The sequence below is a fragment of the Sphaeramia orbicularis genome, chromosome 21 (assembly GCF_902148855.1).
Source record: "Sphaeramia orbicularis chromosome 21, fSphaOr1.1, whole genome shotgun sequence".
In the NCBI taxonomy this organism is placed as follows: domain Eukaryota; kingdom Metazoa; phylum Chordata; class Actinopteri; order Kurtiformes; family Apogonidae; genus Sphaeramia; species Sphaeramia orbicularis.
Genome location: NC_043977.1, coordinates 39191471 through 39214607, shown reverse-complemented (window position 1 = coordinate 39214607; position 23137 = coordinate 39191471). Strand labels below are relative to the sequence as shown.

The following is a 23137-nucleotide window of genomic DNA, read 5'->3' as shown; positions in this document are numbered from 1 at the left end:
ATTTTAATGCCTGGTACAACTAAAGGTACATTTGTTTGGACAAATGTAATGATAACAACAAAAATAGCTCATAAGAGTTTAATTTCAGAGCTGATATCTAGACATTTTCCATGTTTTCTTGATAATAACCAAAATCACTAAAGTTCTTACATCAATATCTATGACATTGTACTGACAAAAACAGTGCTTTAGACATTCCATGTTTTCTTTTCTGTCTGTTTTAGTCACATGATACACACAGGAGTTAGTACTGGATTGCATAACCACTGTTTTTGATGACTTTTGATGGTCTAATAACTGTATATATGTATATATACCGGAGGCTTTGGGGTGTGAGGGTTCTATATATCATTAGGCTCATAGCATAATTGCCGAACTCATACACAGATGGACAAAAGTATTGGGACACATTGAATTCAGGTGTTTCTTTTCTAACAGGGGTCTGGGCTACAAAACAATAATGACAAATATCATAATAAAGTTTAATATTGTGATAAATATCATATTGATTGTTGATGTTTTTGTCTCAAATCAGCATGAACAGGACATCTTACAGCTGTAGCTATAATGTGTCCCAATATTTTTGTGCATATAGTTTATAAATATTAATATTTCCTTAAAGTTTGAAGGGAGATTTTTCTTCCTAAGTGAGACGTGAAGAAAGAAGATGGTTAGTTGTGGCAGAAAATTATTATTAACAATCAGAGCACAAAAATATATTTTAGAAATTTAGTTCTAGTAGTTAGTTAGTTAGTTAGTTAGTTAGTTAGTTAGTATTATAATCCTGGATAAAAAGAGAAATTAAGTTGAGAGAAATTAAGTAAAAAACATCTCTGAGGCATTTTGGAAGCAGAGATAACAATTTAAACAAAACTAACCAATGCAATGATATTTATCACAATATAAAACTATATTTTGACATTTGTTATTATTTTTTTTATCCCAGACCCATTTTAGAAAAGAAACACCTGATTTCAAAGTGTTCTAATACTTTTGTTGCATAATTTAGTCAATTATGGTATGAGGCTAACGATATGTATATATTTTTTTAATATTGAAAATTTCTTTCCTGCTACTTTTTTTTCTTTAAAAAAAAAACCCAAAACACAACAGTTTCCTCTGGGATTAATGAAGTATTCTGAATCTGAATCTGGACCTGGACAGCTATTTGACCAAAGATACTAACTCCACAGGGATAAACAATACTATATAAAGCACAACATAAGAGACGGACGTACAATAATAATTGTGTTTGTATGTTCATTTTTCTCTCTGTATGATGTATGATTAGTAATGCCTGAAGTCTCAATACATGTGCAATATTTTCATCATTTTGTCATCTTTAGAAGAGCTTGTCATTTTAAGATATTTCATTTTAATCCATTTCCCAGTGGGAGCAGGACAGTGAAATATGGATCCTACATCTATTTTACACATTTCTTCTCACACATGTTGCAATGAATGTGACTTTTAAACACAGCTTTTGTCAACTGCTTCTTGAATCCTTTTAACAAATAAGAAATTTTAGTTGCTTTATACTGAATGCATGAATTATTATAAACAATAAATATGTGTATGTGTTTATATTTGATCCATTTGTTTCAGATGGTGCAGAACTTCAAGGAGGAGACGAGCTTCATTATTAGCACAATGAGAGGTTATTATTTTATACTCAAGCGTTTTATGTTGTTTCATTTTATCCTCTGGTTTTTATCCTATATGAACAGGTCATAAATGTCATCTTTAACGCTGTCATTTTCTTTTATGCAGATGAAAACAGCGATGGCTACCACATTGTGTTAAAATGACCAAAGGAGCCAAACTTTCAGCTTAAAACAGTGGGATTGTACAGGTTGTATATATGTTTGTCTAGTGTGACATTTGCTAAAATGTGCTGTACAGTAAAATACTCCAGAGTGCTCAATTTACTGCTGTTGTGGTTTACTTGGTTTCCTTTGATTTTCCCATTTCATTTGTATTTTTTTAAGTTAGTCGTTACTATTTCATATGCTGTGCAATTAGAGGTTAAAATTACTTCCCCATGTATATGTAAATTACTTCCTTAAACAAATATTCATGCAAATCAAAGCTTTTCATTCAGATAAAGAAAGGTACATGTCACACATGGTCATGCAGAGTAATGTAAAAGGCGAAAGAATAAACTGTGCTGTCTCATTTTAATGTAATGTATTAAACTATGTGGACTGGTTTTATGGTAATGAAATATGGATTAATGCAGATATATTTTATTTAACCCACAAAGACCCAGAGCTACTTTTGTGGCACTTCCCAAATAAATTTTTACCTTTATTTAACCTTTCTTAATTGATTTAACACAATTTATTATAATTTTATTCTCTATATTTTGCATTTTTTCAGTGAAAATTCATGTATTTTCCTATATTTAATTCACTGATCATGTAGATGTTCATTAAAGCTCAGTTTAAAGTTGAGGGTTATGATATCAAACACAGAGAAAACTGAAGAAAAAATAACTTTCAGCAAAGATATCAATATGAATATGTAAAAACAAAGGTGTCCATCCACTGTTATTGATCAAACTCTATAGGTTTTATTGGTGAATCAATGTTGCAGAAGATGAGGGTGTTTCCATGGTAACTACTGAGCCTCTGAACATCCAAATGGGCCATATCTGATGACCATGAAAAGATGACAAACAGTATTTTACACAAATTATTTCAGCGTTTTAATAGGTTTAGTGGTTTAGAAGTTATTAAACAGCTTAGATCAGTAGGTGATTTTGGTCAACAGTGGATGTTTGGGTCTTTATGGGTTAATGCTGCAGTTTTGGTTTGAAATTTGGACTGCCTAGACTCCTTGGAAAAAAGAAAATGACTCTAAGTAATAACTACAGTTAATCAGACAATCAGTTTTTATCAGTTTTTAGTTTAATGAAACAATAGCCTTGTTTAACCCTCCGGTATCCCATTCACCAAGGCCCTTACTAAGCACCAAGTGGGCCATTTTGGCACACTTGTGGAATAATGTCAAAAAAAATTTCATACAGTTTGTTTTTAATTCTTTTACACTTTTTTCTATTTCATCAACTTGAGCCGTAAATAAAAATACCAAATACTCAATAATTGTCACAGTTTTTAACCCTTTAAATGCCGTGTTTGTATTGTAAACAAACCATTTTTTGGGTGCAAAAAACACAAAAAAAAATTTTTTTTTCAGAAATACTACATAAAAAGTGGATTACATATTATTTGATTTTTGCAGCCTGGCATATGTCAATGATTAACAGCAACATTGGTTAATTTGCATTATTATTTTTGGCGCTAGGTCAAATGTTCAAAAATACTAGCATCTGTCACCAAGTGTGCTAAAATGGCACATCTATAAATCAAACTGTTAAATATTATATATTGATTTATTTTTCTGCTCCAATTTTTTTTTTTTTTTTGTAAATCAAGGTCAGCCCTAATCATACATATCCAATAATCATTCATTTTACATTTTTTAAAACCCTAAACAATCTCTTTTTATCATGATGTCACCACATTTTTTGATGCAAAAAAACACAAAATATGATTTTTTTTCAAAATACTACATAAAAATTGGATTACGTATTATTTGATTTTTGCAGCCTGGCATATGTCAATGATTAACAGCGACACTGTTTAATTTGCATGATAATTTTTGGCACTAGATCAAATGTTCAAAAATACTAGCATCTGTCACCAAGTGTGAAAAAATGACACACCTATAAATCAAACTATTAAATATTATATATGGATTTATTTTTCTGCTCTAATTTGATTTTAGTTTTGTAAATCAAGGTCAGCCCTAATCATACAAATCCAATAATCATTCATTTTACATTTTTTTTAACCCTTTAACTTGATAGAAAATCACAAAACAAATCCTGCCATCTACTGGTTCCCTGTTGGAACATGATAAGCCTGTATCAAAGAGTCTTGGCATTTGGTTTGATAGTAACTCAATTTTTAAAAGTTTCTACGGTCACATTTTTATCATTTTAGAAGCATTTCAAAATTACAGTCTAGAAGATTTTACACATTTTTTTATCTCATCGCATCTCCTACTGTGGACATGTCTTCACTTGTTCCATGCACACATTCTGGAAACATTGTAAATACAGTATTAAACACAGTAATATTCTTGGGGGAAAAATGACAATTTGAATGCAACAATAAATAACAGTGTCATACAATGTACTGTTAAATATTATATTTTTATTCAGAAGTAAATGGAGTGGAAAAATTCAATGTCCTCATCATATTCCATGGAGTAATAAATGTAAAAAAAAAAAAACAACATAAAGGACATTCTCACTGAAACATTAAACATCTGCAGTAAATAGCATACAGTATACTTTCAACATCAAAATCAGTGCATGAAAAAACTTGTACATAAAAGTATTATAAAAATCAGTATTTAGCAACTGTAAATGTCTTATTTTGTTAAATGCACAAAGTTCAATAAAAAAACAAACAAAAAAACAGTGATTATCTTAATGCACATTATCAATGATTCATCAAAGTGGTAAAAGTGACAAAGTTAATGACAGAGTTCCTCGTCAAGAGTATCTGGTTACAAAATTTAATCAAACTGTTACCTATACAGTACACCAATTCATGAGCTACACAATGAGTTTTAATAAGACAATACAGACTTTTTGCTTGTTTCAACTTGATAAAAATACAGTTAGTTAATGGACCTATGGGTAGGATTTAGAGACATCTAGTGGTGAGGTTACAAATTGCGACCAACTGGAAATCCCATTCCTCACTCCTCCCATGTAACAGAGCCTGAAGTGAATATTACTTTAACATAAAATCAATAAATACCCGTACTCAGGCAACATTTTATTTGTCTGTTGTAATCTACCATAGAAAAATTGAGGTGAAAAATGTAGAGGTCTATGGAAGAGAACCTGCTCTCTCTATGCATGGTCCTTCTAGATGAAACAAACAAACAAACAAACACCATTTGTAGTCACAGGTTATTATACAAAAATTTGGTCATATCCATTTCTGCTTACAAAACACCTAAATCTTACATCGGTTTATAAACCTGGAACTGGTTCCTTAATTCTACACAACAAAATGGATGGACCCACATTGTTTTGCTTCAGCCCTGCATGGTGTTAACCGAGTGCTCCTGTGGTTTAATAAATGTCAATTGCAAGAGGGCCTTTCATAGAGAAACCAATGAAGAATGACACTTTTGATCCATCTGAGAGGTTACGAAGCTGACTCTGAAACATTGGCGTGACCTCAATCTTCAGGTTTGGGATTAAAGTGTTTGCCAGAATATTTCGGCCTCTCACTTCCCCCGAGACTCTGTAAAGACACTCTTTCACCTCTGTGTTTTTCCAGATTAAGCCATTTTCCCACATGGAGGCAAACTGTTCCTTCCCAGCCTTGATGCAACTTTTAACTTGGCCGAGGTGTACCAGTCGTTCGTAGCCTTGCTTTTTCCCCAGGAAGAAATGGATGATGGGCCTTTTGCCACTGTACACTTCTTTCATCACTGTGTGATAACAAGTTCTCATTTGTGAGATGTGCTTTCCAAGGTTGCCACTTTCTGCACGGCTTAAGTACTGCTGTGGCCACAACAGAACAACTGCGATGAAGAGCAGCGGTAAACTGTCATCCAATGAAATTGGCTTGTGCAGAATTTGACAGAGGATATTAACCAGTTCCTGGTATGGCAGAATTTTGTCTGATTCCAGTTTGATGCAGCTCAACACAACATTGACGTAGATGTAGTTAATCCTTTCCACAGAACGGGACTGTTCATGTGTACAGATAAACTCATATCGTTTAGCAATTTTTTCCAGAATTGCAGGTTGGACATCCTTTGCATCCTTTGAGAGATAATTCAGAATCCCAGAGTATGTGTCAGCTTTCTGCATCTCCAGATATTGTCTGGCCTGGTGTAGCTGCAGCATTCTATGCATGGTTTTATTTTTCAAAAGAGCAGCAGAATCTGTCTTGCAGAAAAGCTCTGCATATTGTTTGAAACATCTGAAAAGCTCATTTTGGGTTATTTGCTCACGAGTTTCTTCCATTCCAAATTTGGAGCCTAGGTTCACATAAAACTTGTCAAGGAAGTCAAAGTTCGTCTTCATCCTACATTTGAGGCTGTAAAGTACATCCTTAAAGCTTTGGAGAATGATGTAGTACTGGATGTTTTTTCGATATCCTGGATCATTTTGTTTTATCTGGTCAAGTGTGAGACTTCCAGACAGCATCTGACTCAGTATGTCATGACGGACATTGCCTGCAGAAAATATGGGGATCTTTTTCAGCACTTCAATCACATGTACCCCTACCTGAATTTCCCCCAAGTACCCAGCTGTATTGAAAGGATAGTTGCCTGCCTTGGTTTGCAATCGCTGGGTGGACTCTGCCTTGGCAAGATTCTGTGTTTCTCTGAATGAATCTGTTGCTGATTTCGCCAGTTTGAGAAGTCTGCCCAGTGCCTCAGGCCCAATAGGCACTTTTTCATTTCCAATGGTGGTCTTCAGTTCATGCTTTATAACCTGGGCTGCGGTGTCTGAAATGTAGGAGCTGTCTTTAGAAAGATTTTTGGCTGTCTTTGCCCACTGTTTTGCCTCTTCAAAATCTTTCTTTTTTAGGTAATAATACCTTGCTAATAGCTGAGCTATGACTGCATCTTTTTGAAACCTGTGTGAAGCATTTATTAGCACCCTTTCCTCCAATCCTGGAGTCTCATTTTCAATGTGTCGGATGAGGGGGGAGAAACGGGTTTCTAGTGATTTTTTTTCATCTTTTTCACCTGCAGGGATTGCTGCTGTTGCCTGTACTTGAGATTCTTCCTTCAAAGAGTACCTCTTCACCAAAATGTTGCGAACATCCTGCATAAGTTTGTCTTTGCCTTGTATGCTGCCATAGAGTTCATTTGTTGTCAGCAGAAAATCAGTAATCTTTGCTTTGCTTGTGTTGTGTTTTGCTGCGAGTTCTTGCAAACAGTGCCATGCAATTTTTGAATGAATCAGTTTTATAGCCTTGAATACAACCTTCCCCACAACTTCACAGCAAGTGATTAAAGTGGAAAACTTTCCAAATCCTTCCTCAACTTTGATGGTTCCACAAAACGGTTTGGGTTGAAGACCAAGGAATTCTTCACAAAGAGAGACAGACACAGTTGCACGATTACAATATGCACTCAACAGAACTAAAACAGCCAGAAGCTGTGCACTTTTTTGGTCAATGTTGAAGCTCTTCAGGGTATTGCAAGCCACACTTTGAATATACCCTTCTTCTAAGTTCTTCTTCATGATCATGAATCCATAGAATGTTTCTGCATTAGTATGTGTTTTTTCTATTTCCACATATTTTTGCTCAAACTGTTTCTGTTCTTCTTCAGAGAGCTTGTTCCCAATGAATACAGTGTCTTTTGTTGGTTCTTTTTGGTCATGTTCAGAGGATTCAGACCTCATGCAGTTCAGGAGAATCACCTGTGCAGACTTGGACTGACTTTGCCTCTTCACACACTCATTTTCAATGAGCTGTTGTAAGTCAAATACCCTTTCCATCTCATCAAAATCATCTACCATCAACAAAACAGGGACATGTGGTAACTGCTCTTCACATTTATAGCTAAGAAGTGTCACAACTTGATCAGCAACTTTAGCAAAGTCAGCGTTGTTGTCTAGAAGGACAGCACAGCGAAATCTGTCTCGGAGTGCCCATAAAGTATGCATGGCTAATGTTGTCCCACCACATCCAGGTATGTGGATGAGGTTGAGCAACATGCAGGCTTTTCTCTCAGAACACAGTTCTGGTATGACTGTGTCAGTGATGTAGGCAAACTTGTCTCGTTTAATAAACGGAGTGGATCCAGGCTGCTCCGAGAAAAAGAAATTCCACCATGACACTTTCCCTCCTTTGTAGAAGTTCTCCTCAATGGCAATTTTGTCCTCGTTCCCTCCCTCACACTGGTTTACACACAGGACATCTAAAGTATTCAGGCTACGCTCTATTTTCTTCTCCAGAATCACTTTGCCTCCCCCACCACAAGGTAAGAAACGACTAGATCTTCGGTTTTCTGACCACAGACTAAGAACAGTGCCATTAACTTCGGATAAACTGAGCTCATAGATGCATCTAGACGAGACGTCGATTCCGCAGCGAGCCTGAATCAAGTCTCTCCAGGAGGTAAATGCTTGCTTATTATCGCAAATGCAAAGGATCTGCTCTGTGCCTTTCAACTCCTGCAAGAAAGTGCTGAATGTCTCAACAAGAGGATCCATTGTGTCACTTACTGTCGACAAAAGTAAGAAAACCACAAGGAATCTCTTGTTTGGAAGCACATCTTTCCGACACAAAAATGACGTCACACCTCGAATGGAAGCTCCCTTGTCCATCATCCAGTGGTTTATCTCTGAGGGTTCCTCTTCACCTATTTTCCCATTGCAGAAAACCCAACTGGTGTTTCGAGTTAATTGCAAATTGTTTGCAATGTCCTCTACATCCCCTGTAATTTTATACTGGTCTGGTAAATGGACAGTTACTGGACTCTGCTTTTCAAAGTACTGCTGTAATCCATTTTGGGCTGATTGCGGGTCAAAGTCGAGCACAGCTGTTGGGTTGAGTTCCACAAGAAACCCCAGTGATTCAAACTGAACTGAATGAGATTTATTAGTTACTATTACGTACCGCTCATAGTGGGACTTGTCTAATGAGGCTGTTCCCCCAGTTATCATCTGACTCAGTTTAGACCCTTGGTTACTGCTTTTTATCACTCTCAGGTGCTTCTCTTCTGCTTGTTTTCTTAGTTGTGCTCTTTGTTCAACACTACCAATAAAGTCATTGTACTCCTTGGCGTCTTTGGCAGATGTAGTGTGAGGGAACAGATTTCTGCTGCTTCCTCCATCTCGAACAAAGAATTGTTTTGATGGGTTGGTTTCAGTTGTGACTGTTTCTTTAACTTTAGTTTTTTTCTTTTTTGTGCTCATGCTATAAGTATGATAGAAGTTTTCCCCACAGATGGTCGAGTCAGGAACTATGTCCACTTCTATCACACACTTGTTGGATGACATCATGTCCTTGTTGAGAACTCCAACAAATCGAGGTGGTTTGATGCACTTTTGGGCGCTGAGTTTGTGTTTATGCTCAAAATAACAATCAATTTCAGACTTTAGTTCAACACCATAAGCCTCTTTGTCATCTACAACCACCCCCAACACTTGCCCATGGGTAAACCCTTCTGGCTTGTCCCCAATTCCAAAATGGATGGTGCCGTTGGTGCAACTATTCATACAGGCAGCTGCAAACCGAATAATCTCAGAGGTAAATTTGTCCATTTTAGTTTCATCCGTTGTGTTGATGAAAGATTTATATTCATGACATGGTTCAATGAGGCCTGATGCACCTGATTCTGGGATATCAAGAATGTTGCCTTCTATGTATCTGTACGTGTCATGGTACCTATGAAATGGATAGGGTTTACATGGTCTTCCAGACTGGTTTGCAAAGCTTGTGGGCTCATCCTTCTTTAACTTGATGAGTTCATCTCTGGCATGAATGATAAGTTTTGCTGGCCCAAAAGTCACACCCATTTCTTTTAATTCTGAAACCTCTAAAAGCAAAAGGCTAGGTCCAGTAATGTCCTGCAGAAACAATGTTTCTGCAGTTTTGTCATCCACACCTTCCAGCTTCAGAACCCATTCTCTCACTTGTTGTTTGCTCCAGTGCTTCATGTCAGGTGACAGGTCCTGGTCATTATCCTAAAATTATAAAAAGTTACAATGTTTTAAAGTGTTGTAACATAATAATTACACATTTTTATTCTTATTAATATGTTATGTATTGTTATCAGATCAAGAGCAAGCAGCTGCCCAAGTCTAGTCTGAAATGGACACTGATGCAAAGTTTAATATGCACATGCCGAGTATCACCATTTAGCAGAATCAGTGACAATTTACGTGCACATACTTGGTGCATACAACACTAGCTGTGTTGCACAACTGCATTGCTACCTCAAGGGCCATTCCACTGAATGGGTGCCATTTCTGTCCCCAGGACATTATATGTATAAATATGCATGAAAATCAACTGTAAAATACATTTTATTATAAAGCAAAGTGTCTTGCACATTGATCTAAATGCAAATTTAAAATATATAATTGAAAACATTTATAAAAACTACCTAGAACACTGAAAAAAATAGCCTTTGTTACCTGTCCCCACTCTCTAATGCTACAATTTACCATGAAATATAATGAGTAAAATACTTCAGAAAAATTTTTTTGCATTGTTGTGTGACTCCATATCCCATCTACGCTTTAAATACATTTTTACAAGAACACTCCATGATATTTTTGTGAAAATACACATTTTAGTCATGTCCCTGTGTTCTCACTCAGTCCTGTTACCCTAACACCTTCCCCCCTCTGAAAAATTTGGAACATTCCACAAGTCCCATGTTCCACAGGAAGTTACATCAGCTGGATTTTCTGAAGGCCTTGGGAAGATCAAAACTAAGTTCTCTCAGGTTTTTTTTTCCTGTAAATTTGATGATATTGTAACTATGACTGTGAAGGTTAATCTCAACGCACTGTCCTGTTACCTAAATTATTTCTTAGATGTTATTAGTTCATTTTAAAAATACTAATTTTTAGTAAATCGCAGGAATGTGCTCAGTGTCCTCATACTATTAGCATCGATACCATGTGGCTGTGTTTCATGTACTTGCTAATTCTATGCTAAAAATTCTGTCCTGTTACTTTCAGTCCTGTTACTCATATAAAGAGTAACAGGACTGAGTAACAGTAACAGGAGTGAGTAGTGTCCTCTGGTTTATTGATTTATTAGTGAATATTAGTCAATATAATACTATTCACCAGATTTTTAAGTTTTATAGTTGAAATTACTGAAGTTGTTGACCTTTAAGATCAGTTTTACAATGTGAATACCATAGTTGCAGGGAGCCAATCCACCACCAAGTGCTGCAGAAAAGCAGTGTCGCTATTGCACTCAACGCAACGCTGACCCAGAGAGGAGAGAGAGATATTTAGAGAAGGACCGAGATAAATACAGGAAGAACCTAGAGTCAGGCAGGAAGAAAAGCATCAATGACCTCAGTGAGAGAGAAAAGTGCAAATGTCGCAGAAATTGGAGGGTATGGCGTCAAGATGAGACCAGATAACACTGTAAACGAAAGTGAACTATTGTAATCACAAGTGAAGTTTTGCAAACCAAAAATATATATTTTCCTTTTTAAAAATGCACTTACGAAACTTAGGCTGAATCCCTATCCACCCTTACCCCTACCCCTCTGTTTTGTGCGTACACATGAAGGAGTAGTGTTGTCCCGATTGTCAATTAGATGGAGGGGAAGGGCTAAGGCAGCTGTATAGCCCTTGAAACAGAGATATCTCAGGACCACACTCTGAAAGAAGGGGTGGGAGAAATCTCCCATAATTCTGTTCAAATCATTGGCAAAATGGAGGTAAACACAGCAAAAAAGTGCAGCAGTGTGATGGAAGAAATACACAAATGAATGTATTTTCTTCATAAACAACTTAATCATTTGATCAACCGTTTAATGCCGTTTCAATGTGTTATAGATTGCATTTCTGCGGTTTGTAGTTGATAGCCTCAAAAATGACCAAAGCCCATGGAACAGAGATGGTTACAGCTACATTAGTGAATACTTTTGGAAACAAAGTTGCCACATCTGTTTATAGAGGCATCGATGACTGCTGATGACGTAACAGGTCGCGAAGGGTTGTCTCATTTCATAGGGAAATGTTTCAACCCCTACCCCTCACACCTTCATTTCAAGGGGTAGTGCCAAGTGCAAGGGCCATGGGATAGGGGTACAGGGGAGGGCTAAAGGGGTGAACTGGGATTGGGCCTTATTTTGCTCCTACAAACCAGTTTTTTGCTTTTACAAAACTCTGTCTGCAGTAATAAACCTTTTCTTTGGTTACAAAACATTCTTGCCTCTTTTTGACATGGGGGCGTGGTTAGATGAGAGGCATGTCTAGACCTGGTCCAGACAGGAAGCAATGTTAGAAGTGATGGACAGACATCACCTCATTCACTACAATGGAGCGACTGCAAAGTACCACCGTAATGTGTCTATTTCACCTTAAATAACACTACTTATTATTATCTGGCAGAATGAAGTTGGTTCCATTCTCAAAACCATTTCCGAACATAACTGGGACTCACATGCACGGTGCTGCCAGCTCAGAGCCCCGAGTCCCATTTACATTAAACGTAATTGGGAGCTGATCGAGAGCCTTACTCCGAAGTGAATCCGAGGTCCATTTAAAGGAGTGATATTTTGCTTTTTTTTAAATGGAATTATGCATTTTAAAACAGTTCCCTGTGGTCTATATAAACTGTAAATGCTCTGCTTGGGTCTGAATTCTTCATTAATTCAGCTCCACAGGTCCATCTTCAACCCTCGTTTTGAGCGCTGGCCCTTTAAATGCAAATGAGCCACTTCACGCCCCACCCCCTCCAGGTTGTTGGCTGTGCACTCTGTCCCATTCAACCACTTGTGTTTGTTAATACAACCAACAACTGAACATTTTAGGTAATCCGCTCGAAGTTTGGACATATTTTCAGTATGGACTACAGCTGTTGCTGCTGATGAACAGTTATGTCATACTCAGAGAAATGTTCGTTGGAAATCTTGACCTTATATATGCAAATGTCATGACATAACTAGTTATAAAACATAACAAATTAAGCAGGAATTTAAACAGGTTGTAGAAATCCACTTGATTTTTGCCAAAATGAATATAAAGATAGCTTTGCAGCACCTGGGGGGTTCAAATTCAAACTTCATGAACTACTAGGGTCCAAATACACAAATAAATGTACCAAAGACTAATAAAAGTGGGTTTAGCAAAATGTGACCCCTTCAAGTCAAATGGGCATTATTACTACAGCTGAACCCGACTGTGGCCGGCTGTTATCCTCTGGTACCTGTTTGAGGACATTGTGTGTATCATCGCACCCCTGAGGCCAGTCACAGGTCATCACATGGAGATAGAGAAAGAAGTCTGGGCCAACAAACATAAGTTTATTGCAATTCTAGCTAAAACACACAGAGTTTTTGCAACACACAACATGCACGCACCACCGTGCACACTCACACACACACACACACACACACACACATACAACATGCACACATGGCCATGCACACACACACACACACACACATGCACGGGCACGCACAGACACACAAAAACAAACACGCACACAAAGACACACATTCCTGTTACCAAATGTTCCTTCCTGTTACACAATGTTCATTCCTGTTACTAAATTGTTTTTTCAAAAAAAATAAAGATAAAACCCCATTTTCTTTTTTTTTTTTTTTTAATTATGTGTTAATGTGCAAATAATGTCATGAATTACATTATCAAAATTTTGATGAATTTGAGGTTTGGGTCTCCTTTAAAATGGAAAAAATGACTTTGCATTTTTTTGGAAAACACAACTTGCGTGCATACATGGTGATTTTTTTTTAGTCACAAATATTAATCATTTAAACATGTAACCAACCGTTTCTTTAAAATAAACATTTTGTTGAGGGGAAAACAAAGGAATTAGTTGGCATGCTTTTAAGCCTGCTTTTTAAATGTCACATGAGTTTTGGTAACAGGACTGAGAAAAATGCAACCATCTTCTGCTTAAAAACTTTGTGAAATAAAGTTGCCTGAGATTGACCAATACACATTTTGAATGGTTAAATATGTTTGTTATTAAATTATTAGATTTAGTGTTGCAAAAAGATTTTTAAAAATGAAGTTTAATTTGGAAGAGTTACAACAAGCAAATGGCACCCATTCGGTGGAATGGCATTAGGGGAACATTCTTACATAATTACCTAATGTTGATTTGCAAAAGTTCAGCATTTTGGAAACAGTTTAGTCTTGTTTTAATCTAATTTTAAGTTTGAGTAGAAGCCAGTCCGGTTCAACACATGCTACATACCCAATGCTCTATTTTCAGTTATTGATTTTAGTTAAACTGAATGTCAAGTTTCTCAAACAGACTCCTGTGACAATGTGACAAATATCTCACAACTGATTTGTGGTGGAAACAAGATTTATTCTGTGCTTGTGCAAAAATGGTAGAACTTCACATATCTGAGACTGATTTCATGAAATCACGTTGTATGTCATGCCACTTCCTATGGGATTTGGCATGCTGTACATACGCATTTTCGACCTTACGTGTGTTATTAAACACCATTTGATCACATGTCAATTTTTGCTAAGATCTCCAGTTCACATAACCCTAACCCTAACCCTCAGTATGTGGTATTTAACTCGGCGTGAACATACATGCTGAAAGCTTATAATCCGTACAGATAACATGCCAATTAAAAGTGCCATGTACTTTTATGAGAGTCATGATGTCATGTTGCATATCCAGTGTGTCAAAACATTTTCCTTAGTTTTAAACAAAATTATGTGATCTTTGGTTTTACTTGTAAGGATCCAAATTTTAATTCATCAGTTTATTAATTCATTTTCATCTCATTTCTTTCACGCATCAATATTTTAAGATTGTTGAATCAGCTAACACTAACTATGAGCTGATTAGACCTAATGCTACCTAGCAGGCTTGAATCTTTAAATATTAAAATTAGAAAAGAGCTAATGCTACTTTGCCTACCAAGGGTTTATTTATCAAGGAAAAAATATCAGCCTCTTTTAAATGTATATGTTTTTCAAAACCAAGACAAACATTTATTTAAAAAAAAAAAACAGAATAATAAGGTCACCAAAATGTTTTTAGTTTGACTGTGTCCAAATAAAGCTTTGTGCCAAATTTTGTGACCTTCTGCCAAATGTTTCTGAGATACTGTGTTTTAAACATAATTTAGCGTATATCCCAGGAACTGTCCTAAAATACTTTAACTGGGGATGTGATGAAGCTGCATTTTGGCACATTTGGAACAAATTGGGTTTTGTAGCAAATGCATAGGCTGTAGAATAAAATGTGAAATTGAAAGAGTTTATGACAGAACCCTAACTTTAGTCCTCGTACGTGGGGATGCGCTGCACTTCAATATTCAGGGGCCTAAACAAAGTGGTAACTCATCACAGACGATCATCTTTTCCACTGAAATTTGGGCAAATGTGAGTTAGCAAATTCTGACTTACCTTCATTTCACCTTGATCAGCCATGATGGCTCTGATTTCCCCTTCACAAACAAAGGTCACTCAAGTCACAATGCTAAAGGAAAAACAAAAAAAGAATAAATAAATAGAGGGCTATATAATGTATGACTGTATAATGGCTATATAATGTATAATGTATATGAATGTATGCTATATCAAATGATAGACCTTTTACCTTCATTTTACCCTGGTATCCAAATCCACTGGCCTGCTCTTGGCAAGTTTACACCATCAACACTGCAAATAAGAATACATGTTAATGGTAAATACACAAAAAGGTTGGGGTCTAATCTCAATATTTTGTGTTGAAAGTGTTTTGATTACACATTGAGTCGTCCACAAAAGCATAATACAGTCATCACTTTTTTTTATGCCCAAACCCATAAACGTTCCCACCCCGTTGCATCATAAAAAACAAAGATGATAATTAATTGACAATAATAAATAAATAAATAAAATAAGAGACTCAGATATTAGTCACAGACTAGTATTAATAAGACAACTCTGGAATAAGTGAGGGATCTACCTCTTTTATGTGATTCAGAACAGGTTGCTAGGTACTGAAAAGCTTATTGGCACATCCTCTTATAGAATATCTCATTTTTCTCCAATGTTAAATGATATAAAAGATCCAGAAACCAAGATTTAAATGTTGGAGGTCGGTTATCTTTCCATTAGTCTACAAGCAAGAAGAGTGGTAAAGGCAATCAGATTTGTATATTTTTGATTAAAAAGAAAAGAATGTGATGTAATGCTAAATATTGCAATTGTTGCCTCAGGTTCAATATGAGACCCTGTTACATCAGAAAGAAATTTAAATTTAGACTGCCAAAAGTTTTTCAGTTTTGAACAAAACCAAAACACATAAAACAGTGTCGCCAGTTCAGCTTCACAATGATCACAAGTAGGATTCAAGTCCGATTAAATTTCTGCCAACTTCACTTTAGACCCATGCAGTCTGTGAACCACCTTGAACTGAATTACTCTGTGTCTTAAACACACTGAGGATGAATGAATACTGTGAAGTATAGATTGTCATACATCTTCAGGAAACCCTGTGGCCAGTTCTTTCTCCCATTTTCTTTGAACACACGCCAAGGGTTCCAAATTAGAGGATTTGAATACAGTACATATTTTACCATTTGTCCCTTTGGAATGTGGATTTATGTCCAAAATAGTTTCTAGAAGTGAGCCAGGTGGCTGGGAGGGGAAGTGGCTGAACAAAGAAGACACAAAACTGCAAAACTGTGAAGCTAGAGGTACTGGATGTCAGTATTTTACCACCAAACTGTGCCAACTGTCAACTATCGGATATTACGGACTACAACTAGATGATTTCTTGGTGGTTACAAGTTAAATCTGTTCTCGTACCTGTGCTCTGCTCGTGAGACCAGTTAGAATGTTCCAAACTGTTTGTCTCACAGTATAATGTGGAGGGGCATTATTGAAGGAAAATAATTTTTAAGTACACTATGTCTCAACTGTCTCTATATATTGATTTTTACATGACCTTTCTTACACTACTGTCATGGACTCAGGCTCACAAACACAGATGTTCTAATTCAGTCATGCTGCCTTCAGGAAATATGGGGACTGAGATGAGTAGAGGGGTGAAATTCTGACGCTAAGAAAAAATACCTAGAGTATTCAGTGGTTGGAGGTGAATTATTTTTTAATCCCATATGAATTATATGATTAATTACACATACATATTAAAATGATTGAATATATGCACATCTATTCTGTTGAAACATACTTGACAAGTCTTAATAATGATGGTTTGTTGTAAAACTGATGGTGTGTCAGGTTGTCATTCAAAGCTGATAATGTCTCTGCAGCTTCAACGTGACCAGACTTTTAGTGATTTCACTTCTTAATACTTTTTCTCTTGTACTTAAGGTGAAATGACAGGAAATGACATCCCCGAGAGTACACTGTTCACTGGAATGCCACACTAAACGAAGTAGAACTTTACTGTCCGTATGACAAATGGTGACTTTCACAGAGGAAAATGTATTTTTTCTGTCATTAACACAAGTATATTTAGATTTGTGTACAGTTGTGGCCAAAAGTTCCATTTTTTCACAAGCATTACTGCATTTTTTTCCTCTTGTATTTCTATGCTGAACATTATGGGCACTTCATAAGGTTCAACCAGTGTTATTGGCAAATAAATCAGGTTTAGGCAAAGAATCTGTTTGTGTCACTGCCAAAATGTTTGGCCATGACTTTCATTTAGAATTATGCACACCATTTCAGATATATTCATGCATTTAGATCGTTTTAACAAATTTAGAAAACTGTTAATACACACAGACACTGGATTCAAATCTTCAGATTTCTGTAGTTACATACTACCAATCAGAGCAAGCTTACAGATTTTTTTGTTTCTTTCTGATGATTGCGCAGTAGGATTCTGATACAGTTACACAACTCTCTGCACATATTTCAACATCATTTTGATCACAAGTGGCTTTTTTTTTTTACTGGGCTCAGTGTGATGATTCCTGGCTGTGAATTTGCAAAAGGTAGGGCGATAGGGGAAGGTACCGCCTTTTGTTGCCTCTGATTGGCTAGAAAGCCTCTTCTCCAATTGGCTACTTGATCTGGCAGTTAACTTACATGCAGGACAGGCTGTCAGCTGCCACTCAAGCGGTCAGGCACCAGTAGATGCATCACTCATCCCTGAGCAGAGGTTAAAAAAAATAAAAAAATAAAAAAAATAATAATAATAATATTCTATAACTGGTTATTGTTTAATTCTAATATACATTAATATACTTTGAGACAGTCAACTAACATTCACAGTCAATTCTCACGTACAACACTAAGTCAATTTAATATCAATTTCGCAGTTCACACATTATGGAATACCAGACCCTCCATGATCAAAAATAGTGCTTTAATCTCATTATTCAAATCGAAACTCAAATTATTTTTTCTAAACTAATAATACACTTCGCACCATGAAATGCTAACTATGCTGATCATATTAAACATTTTTCATTCATTCATTCATTTTCTGAATCCGCTTTATCCTCACTAGGGTCACGGGGGTCGCTTGGAGCCTATCCCAGCTACATAGGGGCGAAGGCGGGGTACACCCTGGACAAGTCGCCAGTTCATCGCAGGGCTGAACATATACAGACAAACAATCACTCTCACATTCACACCTATGGGCAATTTAGATTAACCAATTAACCTGTTAGTGCATGTCTTTGGATGGTGGGAGGAAGCCGGAGTACCCGGAGAGAACCCACGCAGACACAGGGAGAACATGCAAACTCCACACAGAAAGGTCCCACCCCCGTCGACTGGTGTTGGAATCAAACCCAGGACCTTCTTGCTGTGAGGCACGAGTGCTAACCACTGCACCACCGTGTCGCCCTAAACATTTTTCATGATTGTGAAATTGAATTCCTATATGAGTCTTGATTATTTCTTTTTACAGTGATAAAATACTGTGTATTTATTCTGTATACTTGTGATTTTTAGAACCTACATGTGAAGCCAAAGACACATTTCCACATCTGTGGACAGTAAAGTGATTATTATTATTATTATTATTATTATTATTATTATTATTATTATTATTATTATACTTTGCTCATGCAGGACAGTGGTTCGTTGAGACTCAAACCTAGAGGCACACGGACAACAGGGTTTTAAGTTTTAAATCAAATATATGATCTTAAGGGACATGGATGGTACATGAACAGAACAAAATGAACAGTCTTTCTGTGTTACAAACATATGGACACAGAGGCACACGAGCAACAGACAGCAGGAGAAGAGCCTTTCTAGCCAATCAGAGCCAAGAAAGGCGGAACCTTCCCCTACCATCCTACGCAAATTCACTTCCTGGCTCTAACAATGAGGAAGTTACGATAAGAAAAAAAAAAAGGGACATACTTACTATAACAGCAACACAAATCCATACGTGTATATTAAATTATATAATAGCTATGGATACATTTACATAGTACAGCAGCAAGTAGTTTCAGTGTAGTATTACATCAGGAGTGATGATGTATTTGGGGAACTAAACATTAATACAACATAAATAAGTAACACAACATCCTAACATTCATGTATATCAGTATTGGTCTTATACTATTGCTCATGCAGGCTTTTAAATCATCTACATAGTTTTTAGTGTGATATTGTAAAATCTGTCTAGGACAACAGATGAAACATAAACCAAAAAAATGACTAAATAAATAAGAGAGTTTTCACTCTCAGCTCCTTCATCTGGGAGGAGTGCGTCTGTCATTCTGAGATAAATCACTACAGGAACACAGATTGTACACTTACCCAGATCGGGGGGGGTGGGGTCCTTTAGTATTCTGCAGTGCTGGGTCCTCTACATGCAGCCACAGGACACAAATGCAGCCTTCACTGCAGGCAGACAGTCTTTAATAGGGCAGTTCAGTCAGTTCAGAGGAAATGAAAGTGAAACTTGTGTGTGTGTGTGTGTGTGTGTGTGTGTGTGTGTGTGTGTGTGTGTGTGTGTGTGTGTGTGTGTGTGTGTGTGTGTGTGTGTGTGTGTGTGCGTGCGTGCGTGCGTGTGTGTGTGGGGCTTTTTCCATGAGTCGGTGAAACGATACCTAAATCCAGTCTCCTCTCTTCAATGACATCCTTCATCCCACGAACACCATCTACTTTACATTTCAGCTTCTTTATATCATTCATATTGGATGTTTTTATTGAAAATCAATTTTCAACACACACTAAAAAATGATTCATGGGGCTAGTAAGTTAAGATAAAATCAAGAGCTTTTTCTGCTTAAAAAATGAAGTTTGTTACATGTACACATTGTAATCAGTATATAAGTTATTTTATTAAGTTGGTCTAAATGAAAAATAAGGAAAATAGTCTTAACTTAGTAACATACTGATTTTGAACAGACATTTCTGCTTTAACTTAACATAGAAGTATATTACGTTTGCACAGTTTAAAAATCCTGTAGGCTTCCTTTAAAAGCTGAGTACAAAGCTGAAGTGCCTGGACTTGTTTTGCTGACAGACCACACCTGCCAAAGGAAACGGAGGGAAGCACATATTAACTCTTTCCCTGCCAGAGCATTTTCCAGTGAGTTGGTAGCCAGCGCCAGCCTTTTTAGCCATATTCACTAATCTTTGAAGGCTCACTGAAAATGTTGTGTTGGGAGTATGTGAACACTGAATACATCAGAAGAAAGAACAGAACTTCAACTTTTAAATACAAAAAACAATTTTATTCTATCTTCATTTGTTCATGGGATATAAACATTTAAATATTGGTCATTTTCAGGAAAAAAAAAACTGAATTTTGAGCAAAAAAAACGAGAAAATTGCATTTTTTTCAAAGATATTGATTTTCAGGATAAAACCTATTTGCTATTTACATTTTTGACTCTTTCTTATTTACAAACAGTAACTCTGTATTCAAAATCACAAAATAAAATAAGAATAACAACAATAATAATAACAAACAGCTCTAAGATATTCCATCATTCCACAAAATGTTAGTGGAATCCACACCAAACTTTAGACTAAACATCTTCTAAAGCACCAGGGGCTCGTTTCTGCACTATTTCGATAAATCGTTAAGCCCAGCGCAACGCAAAATGCGTCTATTTAACGCATTTTCCGCTATCCTGTTTTCGGGCTCGCTCTTTGTTAACAACTAACGCAATGCAAAATGCGTTCGTATGTTAGTACGTTAACCCCAACGCAATGCAAACTGCGCTATCCCGTTTCTGGGCTAGTTGGTTAAAAGTGTGCGCTCGCCCAGCTCCTCGTTCCAGGGCTGATTTTAACATGGACCTCTGAGGTTAGAAGGAGGATGTATTCTTGTAGATTCATTTCACTTCACTTCTGTCATGTATTTCCTTTGAAATATTATTTACATTTGAAAAAGAAGATTTTTAACATAAGTTTGACAATATCTGTAATGATATCAGATTTTCACCATGGACATTTTGCACTAATAAAAACAAATTTACAGAGTGAGGACTGATCTGCTCTCTGAATTTTATTCTCTGTTGATTTATGAATAAACATAAATTAGTTCAGGACAAAGTGTGTGTGGCTTTGAGAGATGAATGAATGAATGAATGAATGAATGAATGAATGAATGAGAACCATATGGAGGCAGAGCCAGTGAACTGGTGCCATACACACCAGCGGGTGTGTGTGTGTGCGCGCGCGTAATGAGATATGAGTGCGTGGATGAGAAGAACGGAACAGCGTTCAGTTTGTCTGTACAATCTGTTTGTCCTGTTGTTCAGCGTGGTTATGACCAACAGTGACCATTTAGAGTTCTGTCAAAGTCACCAGTGCAGAGTAACTGGGGTCAACCTTAGACGTCCAGCCAGATGCACGATATATATATGTGTAAATAATTCAGTTCACTTCAGTTCAGTGTGCGTGAGTGTGTGTGTGTGTGTGGGGGGGGGCACATGCAGACAGCTGAGGGGGTCCATCTGTCGTCAGATGAGGGCGAGGAGGTCCATCCAGACAGGTGAGGGTAAGGGAGGAGGTCACAGATAGCCTATAATAGTTCTTCATTCTAACCATAATGCTGTCAGATGACTGGAAACAGTGGGAGTGGAGGCGTTGTTCTGGGTTAAATAGTGAATGCACCTGTTTAGCGCACCCTTCAACGCAAATAGTGAGCGAATGATGGCTTAGCGAACGCAACGAGTGCAGAAACAGATTTTGCATTCGTTAAGCCTCTGCGTTCACCGTCCCACCATTTTGGGTTAAGGTTAGGGTTAGGGTTAGACACATTCTTTTTGGATAAACAGGCCATTCTAAGGCTTATTTGTCTACAAAACGTCTTTGTCCATCTATCCTACTGTGTGTATAAATACAAAATGGAAAACGCCAAAATCAAGTTTTGAATCGTACCCTGGTCACCTGCATCAGCACCTATCATCTATACTAACTATGCTATCTGTCCTGCTGTGCTAGAGAACAACACATAATACTGGAGGAGGGACTCAAACACTAAACACCTACTTCATACATTAATACACACCACTATCTGATTGACTGATGAATAGAGTGTGCATCTATTATAACTGTCAACACGGGACAGAGGTGAGAGCCAGAGGATACCAACATCCTTTAACACTGGGGATTGTGTGATTTTGGTTAAATGTGCATACAATAATCCCACATGAACAGTTAGTGGACAAGGAATCCATATACTTCCATATATTTACCAGGGTAACTTAGGCCAGATGTTTAAACACTAATTAATATGATGTAATTGAAATTACCACACTAAAGTCTTTTCCTCAGCTAGAGGTGGTGTTTAAGCTAGTAATGTAAGACTTCTAGTTAACTGATGTAGAAAATGGACCACAACATTAGTCTTGTTAGATTTTGTTTTACAGAAGCCGACTGGTGTTATGGTTATTAATTGGCTTTGAATTTTTGCAGCAGTAGTTTTAACTATGCAACTGGATAATACACATTTTGCTCCTTTCTAGTAAAAAATTGTTGTAGTGTTGATGAAGGTTTGACCAGCAAAACTTGCATGGCTGGGCCGTTTTACATTCATGACTAAACAAATGTAGGTTACTGAGTTAATGCGGTTTAAAATCAATGCAATTTGATGTTTTTGTTTTTATGGAGGCTACAGTTTTGTGTACTATTGAAATGTCAATATGCAGTCAGTTCGGGCAATTGGGATGCATGGTGTTATAATAAACAGTTGGATCATAAAACTGGAATTTCAATGTGTAATTTGTTCTGACATACAGAAATAAGTTACTAGTGCTCAAAAAAATTAAGGTAACAATTCACATGGACATTTTTGAGTTGAATAAAAGTAAAAGCATAAGTTAGTATGAGTAAATGGAGTAGTTTTTACACAGTTAAAATTAGGTTGGTTCAACTTAATTAAGCTTGTAGAGTACAAAGCAAATCATGTTTGTACTAAAGTAATAGAGTTTGCCTGACTAGAGAAGT

At 36.7% G+C, this 23137-nt stretch overlaps 2 protein-coding genes across 3 annotated transcripts in view; one reads left to right on the top strand and one right to left on the bottom strand.

The window, feature by feature from the left end:
- The window catches only part of tfcp2l1 (transcription factor CP2-like 1), a 33351-nt gene extending 31137 nt beyond the window's left edge, over positions 1–2214 (top strand). The window contains exons 14-15 of the mRNA XM_030125563.1: positions 1606–1657; positions 1771–2214. Coding sequence (XP_029981423.1) covers positions 1606–1657; positions 1771–1808 — 90 coding nt within the window. The 3' untranslated portion in view covers positions 1809–2214. The remainder of the gene's footprint in view (positions 1–1605; positions 1658–1770) is intronic.
- Positions 2215–4200: 1986 nt separating this feature from the next.
- On the bottom strand, positions 4201–19557 carry LOC115412892 (sterile alpha motif domain-containing protein 9-like). Of its 2 annotated transcripts, XM_030125561.1 has the most exons (5): positions 19490–19552; positions 17798–17860; positions 15351–15412; positions 15158–15230; positions 4201–9745 (listed from the first exon to the last, which is right to left on the bottom strand). In XM_030125561.1, the coding sequence occupies exons 4-5, from the start codon at positions 15179–15181 to the stop codon at positions 5156–5158; spliced, it is 4614 nt and encodes a 1537-aa protein (XP_029981421.1). In that variant the 5' UTR covers positions 15182–15230; positions 15351–15412; positions 17798–17860; positions 19490–19552; the 3' UTR covers positions 4201–5155. The 2 variants fall into 2 exon arrangements, with proteins under 2 accessions (XP_029981421.1, XP_029981422.1); XM_030125562.1 differs by lacking the exon at positions 17798–17860 and having other exon boundaries at positions 19490–19557.
- Between the last annotated feature and the right edge of the window lie 3580 nt (positions 19558–23137).

Coding starts and splice junctions, on each gene's coding strand:
- LOC115412892 (XM_030125562.1), bottom strand. CDS start 15,181: ATGGCTGATCAAGGTGAAATGAAG. Junction 9,746..15,157: donor CTGATCAAGGTGAAATGAAG/GTAAGTCAGAAT, acceptor TTATAATTTTAG/GATAATGACCAGGACCTGTC.